Source organism: Microcebus murinus, chromosome 22 (genome assembly GCF_040939455.1).
Source record: "Microcebus murinus isolate Inina chromosome 22, M.murinus_Inina_mat1.0, whole genome shotgun sequence".
Classification (NCBI taxonomy): Eukaryota; Metazoa; Chordata; class Mammalia; order Primates; family Cheirogaleidae; genus Microcebus; species Microcebus murinus.
In genome coordinates this window covers 21,259,439-21,276,180 of record NC_134125.1, presented here as the reverse complement: position 1 = coordinate 21,276,180, position 16,742 = coordinate 21,259,439, and the positions used below count along the sequence as shown (strand labels likewise).

Here is a 16,742-nt window from a genome sequence, read left to right as displayed (position 1 = left end):
AATCCTTTGATCATCCTTGACTTTTTTGGTTAGCGCCCCATAGTTCCCCTCCTGGGTGGTCTTCCTCATTGCAATGGGTCAACAAGGCTGACTTGATTTGTTCCTGATGGATTTAGGCTGATTGGACCAGAACATAGCCCACACCTGTAATCCTAGCAATTTGGGAGGCCGAAATGGAAGGATCATTTGTGTCCAGGAGTTAGAGACCAGCCTGGGCAATAACAAGACCACTTCTCTACAAAGAACTTAAACATTAGCCAGTTCTGGGGAAGCTGAGTTGGGAGATTCACTTGAGCTCAGGAGTTGGAGGCTGCAGTAAGTAATGATGACATCACTGCACTGTAGCCTGGGCAACAGAGTGAGACCCTGTCTCAAAGAATGAATATAACAAATATACAACTCTATGGTTATATATGAAATACCCGTATTAGTGATTAAAAATGTACATCTACTAAAATCTTATTTTAGAGAGATCTTGACATGGAAAGATGTTTATACTGAATTTTTTTTTTTAGTAGAGACAGGGTCTCACTCTTGCTCAGGATGCTCTCAAACTCCCGACCTCAAGGGATCCTCCTGCCTCAGCCTCACCAGAGTGCTAGGATTACAGGCATGAGCCACTGTGGCTGGCCTTGAATCTTAAGCTTAAAAAAGACATAATGCATTGTTGACTGTACAAAAAATTAGAAAATACAGATGTTTTATGGAGGAAGGAGGATGAGGCAGAGGAGAAAAGGAGGAAGAGGAGAAAGAGAAAACAAACAAAAAGAAAATCATCAAAAGTCCCATAAGCTAGAGCCACAGCTCTCAAAGTGTATTCCCTGGATGCATGGCAGTCTCCAAGACCCTTTTGGGGGTCTGTGAGTTCAAAATTACTTTCAAAGTAATATTAAGACACTATTTGCCTTTTTCACTGGGAATTTGCACTGATGATGCCAAGCAGTGGTGTCTAAGACTGTTGGTGCCTTAGCTTGAATCAAGGCAGTGGCACCAAACTGTACTAAATAAGAAAAAAACCTTTTATCTGAGGAACTCGGGCCCCTTTATCAGGCCCTTCTAGTTATTTAAAATATAACAGGTACCTTCTTTAAATACCTTCTAGGTATTTAAAATATAACAGCAGTCAAGCCTCACTCTCCCTTGAGCTAAATACTTACCTCTTGAAGCTACCTGCTATATGGGTTCTAGACTAATTGAGGCCAAGTAACCATAAAATGCCATACACCCTGTAGTCTAACAATGTATGGCCAATCACTAAGCAATGTTATTTCTGTAAGCCAATGAGAACTCCTGACAAACAACTTTTGAAATCACCCCCTTTCCCCATGAGTCCTTTTTTTTTCTTTAAAAACTTGAGCCAGTCTCTTATTCTCTGGAGCACTACTCAAGGCAACTTGGAAGTGTGTCCTGGGCTGCAGTCCTCAACCTTAGTGCTTGAATAAATGCTCTTTAAACTACATTTTGACCCTTTTGATTATTTTAGGTTGACATATAGTCACTATATTCTTTTTTTTTTGAGACAGAGTCTCACTCTGTTGCCTGTGCTAGAGTGAGTCACTATGTTCTTGACACGCCCCATGTACCCAGAGGGGAGGAAAGCTGGTTTCATTTAACAATGTCCTAAAGTAACAAAAATTAATTTATTAAATCTCAACAACAAAAAATGATTGTCCGACAGACCTAGACTCCAATCTGTGTGGCCTTTGGCAAGTCACCTAACTTTTCCAAGCCTGTATTTTTATAAAATGAGAGTATAATACTTTGCTTATAGGTTTCTTTTCTCTTTTTATTTATTTTTTCTGGCTTTATTGGGATATAGTTGACAAAAAGGATCTGGATCCCAGCTAAGAAAAAGAAAACATACCTGTATGTGCCACAAGACATATTGGGAAATATGGGACAATTCCATGACAAGATCTGAGTTATCCTGTCTGACAGCCTTCCTTTCTCTCCCCTGTGCTCCCTCCCTGTTCAGGCACTGGCTATCCTGACCAGGACCCCTGGAGGGGACACACTGGATTCCTTGTGGCAGGTTCCAGGAGAACTGCCCAGACTTACCCTTGGAGCTGCTTTGAATCTACAGGATATTTTGTGGAGCTCTTGATCCAACTCCAAAGTAAATACTGGGCCCAGTTTCCTCTCCTTTGTGTGAAGGCTGGAGGTGGCCAAGGAAAGGAAACTGGCAGGGAAACAGTGGAAAAGACAATGCCTCCAGGTCCTGGAGGCCAGAAATGGCTGAGCTAGAAGGACATGGCCTTGGTGTCAGATCAACCAGGGCTCAGACTTAGAACATGCAACTTACCTTCATATACACTAGACATATTATCTTCTCTCTCTGCCTCAGTTTTCTTATCTCTAGTGGGATCATAACAAGCCCCACGTGCAGGAGGGTTTCTATGAAGATTAAAGTAGATCAAGTAACTGGCCCACAGTCTGCATTCATGGAACAGATTCTGACTCAAGCTATATCCACCAAGTGCCCACTACATACCAAGCAATGGATATATACCTTTCTCAATTAGTCTTCAGAACAACTACATCATCCCCAGCTTGCTAATGAACAGACACGCTCAAAGGGGACAATGGATTACCCTAGGGTCACAGTAGTCAGTGGCCAAGTCACCTTCCTCTGCTACATACTGCCATTCTGGGAGTGCTTCCCTTCCCACTGTTCTCACTGATATATGCTATCAGGGACTTGCAAATTAAAATGACCAGATATCACCAAACACCTGTGGGAATGGCTAAAGTTTAAAGTATTGACAATACTAATTGCTGATGAAGAAGGGGAACCCTCATTCATTGCTGATGAGAATGCAAACTGGTACAGCCAACTTTGGAAGACAGTTTGGCAGTTTCTTTCAAAGCAAAATATAGTCTTACTATCAGATCTTGTAATTATTCTTAAATAAATAACCCTGTGCTCTGGGAGTTCTACTGGTTTGACACTGATTTTAAGCAACTTGTGGAGGATGAGTGTCTTCTGGGGAATTAGAGTAAAAAAAAGAACCACATTTTAACCAATTGCTCAGATACTCACATGTCCATGTTAATTGTCCTTAGGAGAAACTAAAATTTTAACATCATCTTTTTTGATAGTTTATCAAATATGATAGTTGGTTTCAATTTTGGCAATCAGTCCATCCATACTAATATTATGCTTCTTTTTGAAAGTTAGATAAATAAAAATGTGATTTTTAAAAATACATGATATTGAGAGGCATAGAGTAAGACAGTCCAACATAAGTCTAAAGGAAGTTACAGAAGAAGAAAATGGTAAAAATGAAGAAGAGATAAATATTCGAAAAGATAATGACTGAGAATTTTCCAGAATTGAGGAAAGACATCAATCTTCAGAGTGAGGAATCCCAATGACTCTCAAACCAGATAAATAAAAAGAAATCCAAACCTAGATATATCATAACAAAACTGAAAATATTAAAAAGACTATCATAAAACAACAACAAAAAAAGACAGTATCTACAAAGAGACAATTCTGACAGATAACTTCTCAACAATCGAAATGATAATTGAAGCCAGAACACACTAGAATTATATTTTCATTGTGTTGGCAGAATATACTAGCCACCTGGAATTCTATGCCCAGTGAAACTATTGCTCAAAAATAAAAATTAAAGCCAGGTGTAGTGCCTCACGCCTGTAATCCTAGCACTTTGGGAGTCCAAGGTGTAAAGTTCGCTTGAGGCCAGGAGTTTGAAACCAGCCTGGACAACATAGCAAGACTCTGAGACAATGTCTCTACCAAAAAATTTTTTTAAATTAGCCAGGCACAGTGGCATGCGCCTGCCTGTAGTCCCAGCTAGTGGAAGGCTGAGGCAGGAGAATTGCTTGAGCCTAGGAGTTTGAGGCTGCAGTGAGCTATGATGACACCACTGTACTCTAGCCTGTGCAACAAAGCAAGACCCTATCTCAAAAAAAATTTTTTTTAATTAAATGAATAGTAAAATAAAGATATTTTCAGACAATCAAAAACGTGGAGTTTAATTGCAACACAATCTTACTCCAGAAGAAAGAAAATGATCCTAGAAGGAAAGTCTAAGATGTGAGAAAGATGGGGAGCAAAGAAAATAGCAAGTCTGAGGATAAATATAAACAAATACTGAGTACATAAAACAATACCACTATTGTAGAAGGTATTTGGATCAAGATAAAAGTAATATTTGAGAAAAATAGAAAAAAAAGAATTAAAAAAACTAAAAAAGGTAAAGTTTTAAAAAATTTTTTAATAATTAAAAAAATAAAAAAGATAAAAGTAAAATGTGACAGTTGTATATAAGTCTAGAGGGAACAGATGGAGTCTAAGTATATTAAGATCTTTATATTGTTGCTGAGGACAGTAAAGATAATGATCAACTTTAGGGATTGCTAAATCAAATGCATGACTTAAAATGTTTTGATAGTCATTAAAAGAACAGAAATAGAGTACATAATTTATAAACTAGTAGAGGGGAAAAATGGAATTGGTGTGTGGAGAATTTAAGCCAAAAGAAAATAACAAAGAAGGCAAGGGAGAAACCCAGAAAATTCGAAGACATAGAAGATCCAAATATATCATCCATCACAATCCATGTACATGAATTAAACTGTCCAGTTAAAGGGAAAAAAATGATCAGACTGTTTTGTTTTTCCAAAAGAACAACGAAACATTTATTTTTAAATCTGAGAATTGTGGGAAACCTAAGTAGTGGTAATTGGACCCTCATCGGGGTCTTCTGGGAAATTGGAAGCACCACCCTCTGGTGCAGCTCGATACTTCTCCAGTTTAGCAATCAATTCTTTCGCTGGATTGAAGACGCCATTGGTCTGCTGGTCACAGACATAGCAGCGCAGGGTGGTGCGGAAATGCTGCAGTGCGCAGCTCTCGCAGAAATAATGCCTGCATTTGGTGACAACTAGGTTTTGGAAGGTCTGGGGACAGATGCAACACTTGAGTGGTATTTCCTCATCATGGCTTCCCACTTCATAGTTTTCATCCTCATAGACACCATAGCGACCCTCATCAAGCTCACGTTCGATCTGCCACCCATGCTTGTAATCTGAACGGTCATGGAGAAATTTGCAGCTGTCGCCGAAGCCACAGAAGCCAGTCTCTTTGTAGTCCTTACAGATATCGGGCTGGTAATCCCAGCGCACGGTGGCACGTAGATGCTCCGGAGCTCGGATGGGGCCCTTCCTCACCAACCCGGAGGAAGCATTGCCCATAGACGTATCTTTGGGCTTCATGTATTTCTGATAATTATTGATTCCCCGATAGATCTTGTCATCCTCCTTGCCCCTCAGCTCCTCCTGGATTTTCTGGCTGCGCTCAAAGATAGCCTGTGCGTCACGCTCCTTCTCTGTGTCCAGCTCGTATGCAGATGTCGCCCCCATATCCTCTGGCCCCACGGGTTTCGCCGAGCGGGTGGACTTATAAACCATGCCGAGACTCTCGGGCTCATTCTCTTCCTCCTCGCTACTCAGGTCGCGGTAAGCCGCCTTCCGTTTACCACTGCCGCGGGTCTTCTGTATCATCGGATTGTGGGTCGCCCGCTTCTTCTCGGGTCGGACCACAGAGCTGCCTTCATCGCTACTGCCGCCGCTTTCTCCCGGCTCTGGGGCGCTTGCCGGGCGCTTCCTGCGGCCTGCAGCGCCTTTCCGCCCAAGCTTTTTAAAGAGGAAGGTGCACACCTGGTCTGCAGTCTTTCCTGGAGAAAGTTGCTCTGCCATGTGAGAGGCTGAGCTTGAGAACGGCTGTGGCGGCTGGGTGGCACGGGGCCTTCTCCGCTTCACGTTGTGCGATCAGCTATGAGCCGAAGCAAAAAGAGGCTGATGAAAGAGCTAGACTGGTTTTTAAAAATATCCAGCTATATTCTGTTTTCAAGAGACATGCCTATAACATAAGGATACAAAAAGGAAAAGATATAACAGATAAATACCAACCAAAACAGTTTGGTTGAGCTATATTAACATCAGATCAAATAGTTTAGGTAAAAAGCATTAATTCAGATAAAGAAGATATGTCAGACTACATTTTCAAAGATGGCAGTAACAATATCCACTGTCCCACCATGGTCTTCTATAATTTTTGTCATTCATGCATGATGAAAGGAATCTAATTTTCCTCCCTTTGAATCTAGGCAGGTTTGTGATATGCTTGTAAGTGGCAGAATGCAGACGTGATATGTGACTCTAGCAAAGAAGGCAATTCCAACTTCTACCTTGCTCTCTGGAACACTCAAGCTGGAGTCCTGAGCTGTCATGTAAGCAGCCCAACTGCTCTAAGGTAGCCATACTGTGAAGAAGCTCAAACTGACCCACAAAGGTAATCTACATGGACAAGCGCTGAGATTACCAGAAGAGAGATGTCCAGCCATCCCCCAGCTTTTCTAACCCCGCACTATTCCAGATGTTATTGCATAAAAGACCTCAAGACAGAACCACTCAACTGAGCACATTCCCAAATTTTAACCCACAGAAACCATGATATAATAAAACTATTCTTATTTTAAGCTATTATGTTTTGGGAATGATTTGTTATGCAACCATAGTGACTGGAACAGAGGGTTACTATATATTTACAAAAGATTCAATTCACTAAGAAGATTTAACCATTTTAAACCTAATAATACAGCTATAAAATAGAAATTGAATTTTGATAAAACTACAAGGAGAATTTACAAACCCACTATCAGACTGGGAAATTTTAACTCATCTTTCTTAGTAACCAATAGATCAAACAGATAAAATATTAATATAACAATACAATATGCAAAGATGTTCATAGTGGTACTATTGATAATCAGCAAAAACTAGAAACTACTTGTGTGGTAAAAAAAAAAAAATTTAACCTTGCCCAAAGAGAGGTCCGGACTTGGCTCTCAGTTTCTGGGAGGTAATCTCTAAGCCCCTGGAATGTCATGGCTGATAGAAGTGATTATCTTTGCCTGGAGGTCGGGCCAGCCAAGTAGTAATAATATGATTTAAGGTGGGGATTTTGGTTCACCTGGTATCAGCACAATCTCTTGAGGGCTGGAAGTTGGTATCAACCACAGGCGCAGTCAACCTTGCCTATGTGATGGAGCCCCAATAAAGACTCTGAACACTGAGACTCAGGTGAGTGTCCCCAGTTGGCAATAGCAAGTGCATACTGTCACACATTGATGCCAGGAAAGTGATGCTGCCCTGACTCCACAAGAAGAGCATGACTGGAAACTCCACATTTGGTACTCTCCTAAACTCTGCCCTCTGTCTCTTTTCCCTTGGCTAATTTTAATCTGTATTCTTTCCCTGTAATACCTGTAACTGTGAGTTATAAAGCTTTCATTGAGTTCTGTGAATCCCTCTAATAAATTACCAAACCTGAGGGCAGTCTTTGGAAGCCCTGAACTTGTAATTGGAGTCAGAAGTGAGGGTAGTCTTTTGAGTTGCTCCCTACCTTTGCACTTGGTGAATTTTTGCACTACCCAATCCCCACCATTAATAGAATGGATAAATTATGATATATTCCGTACAGCAATGAGAATGAACATTCACACAAAAATATGAATGAATTTCACAAACATAATGTTGAGTGAAAGAAGCCAGACACAAAAGAAAGCATACTGTGTGGGAGAAATATTAATAAAATTTCCCTGGAAGTACTCCTGGAAAAAGCCCTAACCTCCTAAAATGTGGAAATTTACAGGATATAAAGATAGGGGATATTTGCTATCACTTCCCCTAGAAATATTTTACTTCTCGCACACCATGATACTTTAATCTGTAGACATTGGTCAAGTAAAATTGTCTTTTCCAAAAGGATAATAAAACTTATCTCCCTAAGAAAACCAAATGGTTACAACCCAGACTAGGCCTGTGGGTTAAGTTCCCAAGGTTCAAGGAGGACTGAGTGTTATCTCCCCAGGTATTTACCTATCAGAAGAGATGAAGTCCAGACTTCTTTAGGTCATAAAGCCAAAGACACTGGGGCTTATCCAGCTTCTGAAGGAATGTATTTATAATTCTAACAGGTTAGGGTAAGAACTAAGATCCTTTCTATTCTCTCTCCAGGGAGCAGAGGTTTTTCTCCCTCCTTTTGAGGGGGGAGGAGAAGGCAAATGCTCCTCTCCTTTACATATAAATGGAGCAAATCCATTGTTATCCATGTGCCATTTATGGGGTATAACCTAGCACTCAGGTGGAAAGTTTCAATCCCTCTCTCTTTGCATTGCCTGTCACCGATACAATGATTATACTCTGGCTATCAATCTGGTGGTATCAAGAAAGAACTCTTACCTTTGACCTAGAGGCTTCATGTTTCTGCAGTATTCAGGTATAAAAATACAAATCGGTGTGAGTGGGGTAACATTTCAGACCCTTCACAGTTCTGAACAAAACATGCTATGAGATTTAATTCATAGGAAGTTCAAAGATAGGCAAAACTAATGCAGGATGTAGGAATTCAGTTTAGTGATTCTCTTTGAGGGGTAGGAAGTAGAAGGTAGCACAGTGTAGGGCATTTGGGTGCCTCTCATGTTCTGTTTCCTGATCTGGGTGTTGGTTACATGAGTATGTTCAGTTTGTGAAAAATCATCGAACTCCAAGTCTATGACTGGAGTTAAATTCATGTCCTCCAAGAAGCAGATGCCAAAATGGGACTGGATGTACAAAGGATTGATTAGGGGGAAAATACGGGAGGCCAGGAGACCCATCAGACTGTGGTACAGGTCTAACCCCTGTGAAGGAGAGAGTGAAGGAAGGTTTTAGACTGCTGTGCAGCTCTAAGTTTCTTTTTTTTTTTCTTTTTTTGAGACAGAGTCTCACTCTGTTGCCCAGGCTAGAGTGAGTGCTGTGGAGTCAGCCTAGCTCACAGCAACCTCAAACTCCTGGGCTCAAGCAATCCTCCTGCCTCAGCCTCCTGAGTAGCTGGGACTACAGGCATGTGCCACCATGCCCAGCTATTTTTTTTTCTATATATATTAGTTGGCCAATTAATTTCTTTCTGTTTATAGTAGAGATGGGGTCTCGCTCTTGCTCAGGCTGGTTTCTAACTCCTGACCTCAAGCAATCTGCCCGCTTTGGCCTCCCAGAGTGCTAGGATTATAGGCATAAGCCACCATGCCCAGCCATCTTTTTTTTTTTTTTTAATTATTATTATTTTTTTTTTGAGACAGAGTCTCACTCTGTTGCCCTGGCTAGAGTGCTGTGGCATCAGCCTAGCTCACAGCAACCTCAAACTCCTGGGCTCAAGCAATACTTCGGCCTCAGCCTTCCCAGTAGCTGGGACTACAGGCATGCGCCACCATGCCTGGGTAATTTTTTCTATATATTTTTACTTGGACAATTAATTTCTTTCAATTTTTAGTAGAGACGCGATCTCACTCTTGCTCAGGCTGGTTTCGAACTCCTAACCTTGAGTGATCCGCCCATCTCGGCCTCCCAGAGTGCTAGGATTACAGGCATAAGCCACCATGCCTGGCCTCTAAGAAAGTTTCAACAAGGCAGATGTTGAGTACTCAAGCCAAAGTCACCCAACAGAGGAGTCCTGCATCTCCAAGGAACAGGTCTGCTTAGTAATCCCTCCTGTGTTCAGTTATCAGCTGCAAGCAGCTCATGAGAAGTATATATAGTCTTGGCATGAATATGGTGAGGGATCTCAGAGCATAGCAGCTGGGGCCATTGGGCAGTTGTGCCTCCCCCAGGAGGAGATCTGAGAGGCCCAACTGTGGCTACCTCAGCCCACCCCTTGCACCACATCTACTTCTCCACACAAGTTTGGGGAGCAGCTCCATGGCCTCTCATCCTGAGTGGAACCCTGGAAAAGGGAAAGTTGGAGGGATAAACTGCAACCTCCATTGCTGCCATTGATCTTGGGGCTGTGACTGGTATTCATCCTTTCTGTCCTCTACCTTCCATTCTAAATTTACTGACTCTTGGCTCCTGCCTTAGCAGCTCTTGATGGCTTACCTGATGGTGTAATCCAAACCTCATTCTTGATGGCCCTGAATCCTTGATATTCCAATCTTTTCCACGACAGGAGTATTTCATGTGTCTGTTCACCGTTGCAATGAGCAATGGAGTAGCAGGAGGCATCCATTCATATCTCTTTGGTTCCACACATATTGCCTCTGTCCTCATTGTGTAAAAGCAGCCCTGTCTCTTCCTGCTGGCCAGGGTCAATCATTCCTGCCAGCACAGTGACTCCTCTTCAAACCTGCTGGTCCCTGGGCACAAGGAGGTCAAAGCACCCAGGTAGCAGCCATAATTTGTAGTTCACTGGGACCTTTTCTTTGTCCCCTGGAAAAATCGTGTCCTCTTTGGGGACCAGGATCTCCAACCTTGCAGAGCCCAGAGCTGCAGAAATGGGAAGCATGATATCCACCCAGGTGGTCAATGGGAGCAAATGGTATGGCATCCCATTGTTTCAGAGTATTGTCTCCAAGCTGGCATTTCAGTTATGTCTTTGGAAGGCTGTTCTAGTATTCTGTGATGCTGGCTGCCTCTGGATGGTGTGGTATGTAATATGACCATTGGATCCCATGGCCATGGGCCCACTCCTACACCTCCTTAGGTATAAAATGGATCCTCTGGTTGAATACTATGGTATGTAAATAAGGCATTCCATAAGCTGCTGGATAGTGGTGCTGGCTGAGACACTGCAGGCACAAAAAGGCAAACCCATACCCAGAGTAGGTATCTAGCCCTGTGAGGACAAACCAGTGACCTTTGCAGAACAGAAGGTTTCCAATTGTGGCTGAATTGCCATCAAGTGGCCAACTGGTCTCCTCAGGATATAATGCCATATTGGGAGCTTGGTGTTTGCTCTGTTGCTCTTACTCTTATGTCTATCCACATGCCTTTAGCCCAGACCTCCTTGTTTCTACATTCTAGTTCTTTTCCTTCCATACCCCTGACCAGACAGACAGACCACTGCCCATTCCCCATAAATCTATATGTATTCTCACCTTGGGCCACTTTTTCTTCTACACAAAACAGATGACTGCTTGCAGCTCCACCCATTGGAAGATTTTCCATTTCCACTGTCTTTTAACACCATCCCTGAAAGTGGCTATAATGTAGCTGTGGTCTAGTTTTGACTTCCATCTATGTCCTGAGCCAACCCATCCATAAACCTAGCTTGAGTCTTTTCCTCTTCCTTCAGCTAGATTAAGGGACCACCATACAGCCTTGGGAGCAAACTGGGCGGGGATTCTGGTGCGAATGTTGCCTGTGATGGTGGTCTCTGGGCCACCTGCTCATGCAGCTTCCTTGTGCCCTGTGGTCCCATGAGGGTTTGATTATACTTACAGTGAACTGCTGGTGGGCCCATCTAATTTTATTCCTTGGTGGGTTCAAAAGAACCCAACTTATAATTGGCAACTCTGAACTTGGTCACTTGGTGCCCAAGGATCAAGCGTTCTCTCTCTACCAGGGCCCAGTAACGAGCTAGAAACTTATTTCTCACAAGGTATATAATTCTATGCAGGGGATGACATGACCTTGTGCCAGAATTCCAGGGGTTTCATTGTGATTCTCCCACTGGTGCTTGTCATAAGCTCCATACTGTATCTTTCCTACCACTGATTCTTTCAACATCAGAGGATCTGCTGGATCCTATGGTCCTAGTGGTGCACTGCTTTCTCTGCAGCCAGGATGTGCTGCAGTGTCCTTTCTTTACTTGTCCTGACCAGCATGAAATTAATTTAACAGATACGTGTGGTGTTCTACGGGTTGTCCAAGTGATCTGGATCTCTTCAGACTAACTATGAGAAGGCAGGGGAGTTAATATAGCCCTGATGTAAAACTCTAAATAAATATTGTTGTTGGGTGTGGATAGGGGCAGAAAAAAAAAAGAAAAAATATATGAGGTGAACAAAAATGAAAAAAGAAACAACCCAACATACAAAAACTTGTTGAGTGCAGCTAAAGTAGTCTTCAAAGGGAAATTTATAGCTGTAAATAGTAATACTCACATAAAAAAAATAAAATCTCAAATCAATAACCTGAATTTACATCTTAAGGAACATGAAACTAAGAGCAAACTAAACCCAAAGCTAGCATAAGGAAGGCAATAATAAAGATTAGATCTGAAATAAACAAAATAGAAAAATAGATAAAATCAATGAAAACAAAAGTTGGTTCTTTGAAAAGATCAATAAATTGACAATAAATTAAACATACTTATAGCAAGAAAAAGATTGAATAGGTAATCAAAAAACCTCTTAACAATGAAAAATCTAGAACCAGTTGACTTCATTGGTAAATTCTACCAAACATTTAAAGAATTAATACCAATCCTTCTCAAACTCTTCCAAAAAAATAGAAGAGGAGAGAACACTTTCTAACTCCTTCTGTGAGGCCAATATTATCCAGATACCAAAGCCAGACAAAGGAAACACAAGAAAAGAAACTACAGACCAACATCTGTATGAATAGAGAGGCAGAACCCCTCAACAAACTACTAGTAAACCAAGACATGAACAGAAAAAGGGGCAAAACCCACATCATCATCTTAAATGATGCAGAAAAAGCAGTTGACAAAAACCCCTCACCATTTCATGCTAAAAACACTCAGTGAACTAAAGAAGAGAACTTCCTCAACATGATAAAAGTGCTAATATCATATTTGATGGTGAAAGAATGAAAGCTCTCACCCTAAGATCAGGAACAAAACAAGGATGCTTGCTTTCACCACAGCTATTGTACTAGACATTGAAGCCAAAGCAATTAGGCAAGCAAAAGAAATAAAAGGCATCCAAATTGGAAAGAAAGGGTAAAAAGTATCTCTACATGGAAAATCCAAAGAATACATGCATGCGCACACATACACATACCCTAGTAAAGTTAATAAGTGAATTCAGCAAAATTACAGAGTACAAGATCAATACACAAAAATCAGCTGTTTCTATATTCCAGCAATGAACAATACAAAAAGGAAATCGAGAAAACAATTTCATCTATAATAGCATCTAAAAGAATAAAATAGTTAAGAATGAATTTAATCAAGGAGGCATAAGACTTGTACACTGGAAGACTTAGACACTGAAAATGGCAAAACAGGGCTGGGCACAGTGGCTCATGCCTGTAATTCTAAGCACTCTGGGAGGCCCAGGCAGGCAGATCGCTCGAGGTCAGGAGTTTGAAACCAGCCTGAGCAAGAGTGAGACCCCCGTCTCTATTAAAAATAGAAAGAAATTAATTGGCCAACTAAAAATATATATAGAAAAAATTAGCTGGACATGGTGGCACATGCCTGTAGTCCCAGCTACTCGGGAGGCTGAGGCAGTAGGATCTCTTGAGCCCAGGAGATTGAGGTTGCTGTGAGCTAGGCTGATGCCACAGCACTGTAGCCTAGGCAGCAGAGTGAGACTCTGTCTCAAAAAAAAAAAAAAAGAAAAGAAAAAGAAAAAGAAAAGAAAATGGCAAAACATTGCTGAATGAAATTAAAGAAAACCTAAATAAATGGAAAGACATCTGTATTCATGGATCAGAAAATTTAATATTGTTAACATGGCAATACTATCCAAAATGATCTACAGATTCAACGCAACCCCTATCAAAATTTCAATGGCCTTTTTTTTTTTTTTTACAGAAACAAAAGAGCTTATCTTCAATTCATACGGAATTGAAAGGGGCCCTTAACGGTCAAAACAATAGTGAACAGGAAGAATAAAGTTGGAGGACTCACACTTCCTGATTTCAAAACTTCCTGCAAAGTTACTGTGATCAAAACAGTTTGATGCTGGCATAAGAACAGACATACAGACCGATGGAATAGAGTTGAGAGACGAGAAATAAAACTTCACATATATGGTCAATTGATTTTTGACAAGCTACTTGTATCATCATCTCCCTGCTCCAACACACTGTCTTCAATGAGGCTGTTTCACATATTTGTAAAATTGTCAAATAGTTTTGTCACATTCTGAATCTCATCCTGGGATTACAGCAACATTGAAGTAATTTTCCATTAATTTGCATACATTGATTCACTCTTTATGCTGTGATATCAAATTCACAGTGTCATGTACCCACCAGTACAGGATCATACAGAATAGTCTCACCACCCTAAGAAAACCCTGTGCTTGGCCGGGCGCTGTGGCTCACGCCTGTAATCCTAGCTCTTGGGAGGCCGAGGCGGGCGGATTGCTCAAGGTCAGGAGTTCAAAACCAGCCTGAGCAAGAGCGAGACCCCGTCTCTACTATAAATAGAAAGAAATTAATTGGCCAACTGATATATATAGAAAAAATTAGCTGGGCATGGTGGCGCATGCCTGTAGTCCCAGCTACTCGGGAGGCTGAGGCAGGAGGATCGCTTGAGCCCAGGAGTTTGAGGTTGCTGTGAGCTACGCTGACGCCACGGCACTCACTCTAGCCTGGGCAACAAAGTGAGACTCTGTCTCAAAAAAAAAAAAAAACCCTGTGCTCCACCTATTCAACCTTCCCTACCTCACCCATACTGAATCTTTGCCAATTACTGATCTTTTTATTGTCCCTATAGATTTCTTTTTCTAGAATGTCATAAAATTGAAATCATACGATGTGTAGCCTTTGTAGACTGGCTTCTTTCATTTAGCAATATGCATTTAGGATTCAACCATGTCTTTTCATGGCTTGATAGCTCATTTTTTAAAATCATTGAATAATATCCCATGGCATGGATGTACCAGTGTGTTATTCATTCACCTACTGAAGGACATCTTCGTTGTTTCTAATTGTTAGCAACTATGAATAAAGCTACTATAAGCATTCATGTGCAGTTTTTTTGTATGAATATTTAGTCTTCACATCAGTTAGTTTTCACATCAAATACTAGTAGTGCTATTGGTGAATGATATAAGACCGCATGTAGCTTTGTGAAAAACTGCAGAACTAGCTGTACCACCATTACAATTTTAAAATAATTTAAAAATATTTAAAGCAACAACTACTTTATGCAGTTAGCATTGTTCCCATTTTACAAATGAGGAAGAGAGGCATAACAAGATAAAGTGGCTTGTACAAAGGTTGGAAGTAAACCAAGTGTGTATACCTGCAGAGAATGGGCTTCTCACCATAATGCTAACAGAGGCTTGGCTATTACACAAAGCATTCAGTGCGGGGACAGCTCTAATGGTTTAAAATCTCTTCCCTTCATAGAACTAAAATCTGCCTGGCACTGTCCTAGAGTCACACAACAGTCTTTCATAAGACGAGGAAGCAAGTGCTGCATGCCTGGGCCTGTCCACCTTTCATTAGGCAGTGGAGCATGATTTCAGCAGAGGACTGGGACGGGAGCCAGATTGCTTGGTGAAAATCCATTCTGCTTTACTTAGAAGCTGAATGACCTTGGGCGGATACCTTCACTTCCTAAGCTTGCATTTCCTCCCTTGGGAAATGTGGTACCTACATGATCTCTATTTTGAACTCCAAACCTGAAAGGACCACTGCTTTCCTGGACACTTCCACCTGTGTCTTCTACTGACCCCTCAACATTAATGTGAGCAAGACAGGGTTCACCTTCTTTCCACAAACACGGTCCCTCTTGTGCAGGACCAGCTAACGTGATTTGTGAGACAGTGTGAAATGAGTGCACAGCCCTGGGCAACATGCCCTTGGCACTGGCCCTGCTCTCGTAGTCCCTTCATGAGCCAGTCATGTTGCTCGAGCCTCCCACCCAGCCACACCGCCCATGCTCCAGTCATAAAGACTTCTTTGACTTCTCAGAGTTCTCTGAATCCCCAGAACTTCTGTTTCTGACCTGGGTGCTCTCTCCTGTCCCTCTCTGCCAGATCCACTCCTTTTGTCTTCAGATCCTCTCTGAAACTCTTCTCCATCTTCTGCTGTGAACACCACATGTCCCTGGTTTCTCTCACATTTCTCTGGCAAGTTCCTTCAAAGTCTTTGCTAGTTCACCCTGCCATACCCCGACTTTCATTTCATTTCTAGTTGTGGAATTGCTGGATTTTTATTTTAACTTTAAAGCAGACAATAAAATTCACATTGTTCAATACAAGCATCTGCCAGTTCTTAAGGTCTGTCTCTACCTCTTAAGGGTGAGTTTGCTGACCATGACGTTGGGCCAGGTCACATTTACAAGGGCTTTTGAGGCCATCTTCAAATAGAATTTGGAGGCCCAAAGGAAGAAAACATCAAAAAACTTTAAAATTGCATCTACTTCCCAGACCACCTTAGTATTTGCATAAATCCTGTAATTATCCTTTAAGGAACAAAATATGGGATTTCTGTGTACAAATTAAAAGCTCGAATGTGTTAAATGTACATTTAAAATATACCAGAGTTCTGTAACTCTAGCTTTTCGTCACTTTTCAATCCACCATTAAGGATCAGAAAACGTAAGAGGTCCCTCAGGTCTCTGTGAGGAAAAAAGTCTGCCTTGGCCCTATTTTATCCCCATAAGAGCGAATGAACCAAAAAAGGTGAAGGCGGCGGAGAACCAAGTGCAGCCTCACCCGGCGCCCACGGCTGCCACTTCTCAGTGATCCAGCCACTTTCCCACGACGCCAAGCAACCGTTACCTTGACAACGTGATTTCCTCAGGCACCACGGAAGGTGGCGCCCCTCTGCATCCCAGAAGGCACTGCGCCGTCTCTAAGCCTTCCACTCCTCTCCATCCCGACATGCAACGGGGCTCACATTGTCAGGCAATCGTCAACAGGGTGATTACAGAAATGCCTGTATATCCATATTGTTTAAACATTTAAACTGTGCGTAACATATTGGCGTGTGGAAAAAAATATAGAAAGAGAAGTTAATTTTTTTAG

The 16,742-nt window shown here is 41.7% G+C and overlaps 1 protein-coding gene across 3 annotated transcripts; it reads right to left on the bottom strand.

Moving 5' to 3' along the window:
* Nucleotides 1–4,638: 4,638 nt before the first annotated feature.
* LOC105870936 (E3 ubiquitin-protein ligase RNF113A-like) lies at nt 4,639–16,589 on the bottom strand. Of its 3 annotated transcripts, none has more exons than XM_012763925.2 (2): nt 15,719–16,589; nt 4,639–5,890 (listed from the first exon to the last, which is right to left on the bottom strand). In XM_012763925.2, the coding sequence occupies exon 2, from the start codon at nt 5,725–5,727 to the stop codon at nt 4,699–4,701; it is 1,029 nt and encodes a 342-aa protein (XP_012619379.1). In that variant the 5' UTR covers nt 5,728–5,890; nt 15,719–16,589; the 3' UTR covers nt 4,639–4,698. The 3 variants fall into 3 exon arrangements, with proteins under 3 accessions (XP_012619379.1, XP_012619380.1, XP_012619381.1); XM_012763926.2 differs by having other exon boundaries at nt 16,431–16,589; XM_012763927.2 differs by having other exon boundaries at nt 16,497–16,589.
* Nucleotides 16,590–16,742: the final 153 nt, after the last annotated feature.

Excerpts from the sequence above, each read along its gene's own strand:
- LOC105870936 (XM_012763925.2), bottom strand. The coding sequence starts at position 5,727 with ATGGCAGAGCAACTTTCTCCAGGAAAGACTGCAGACCAGGTGTGCACC.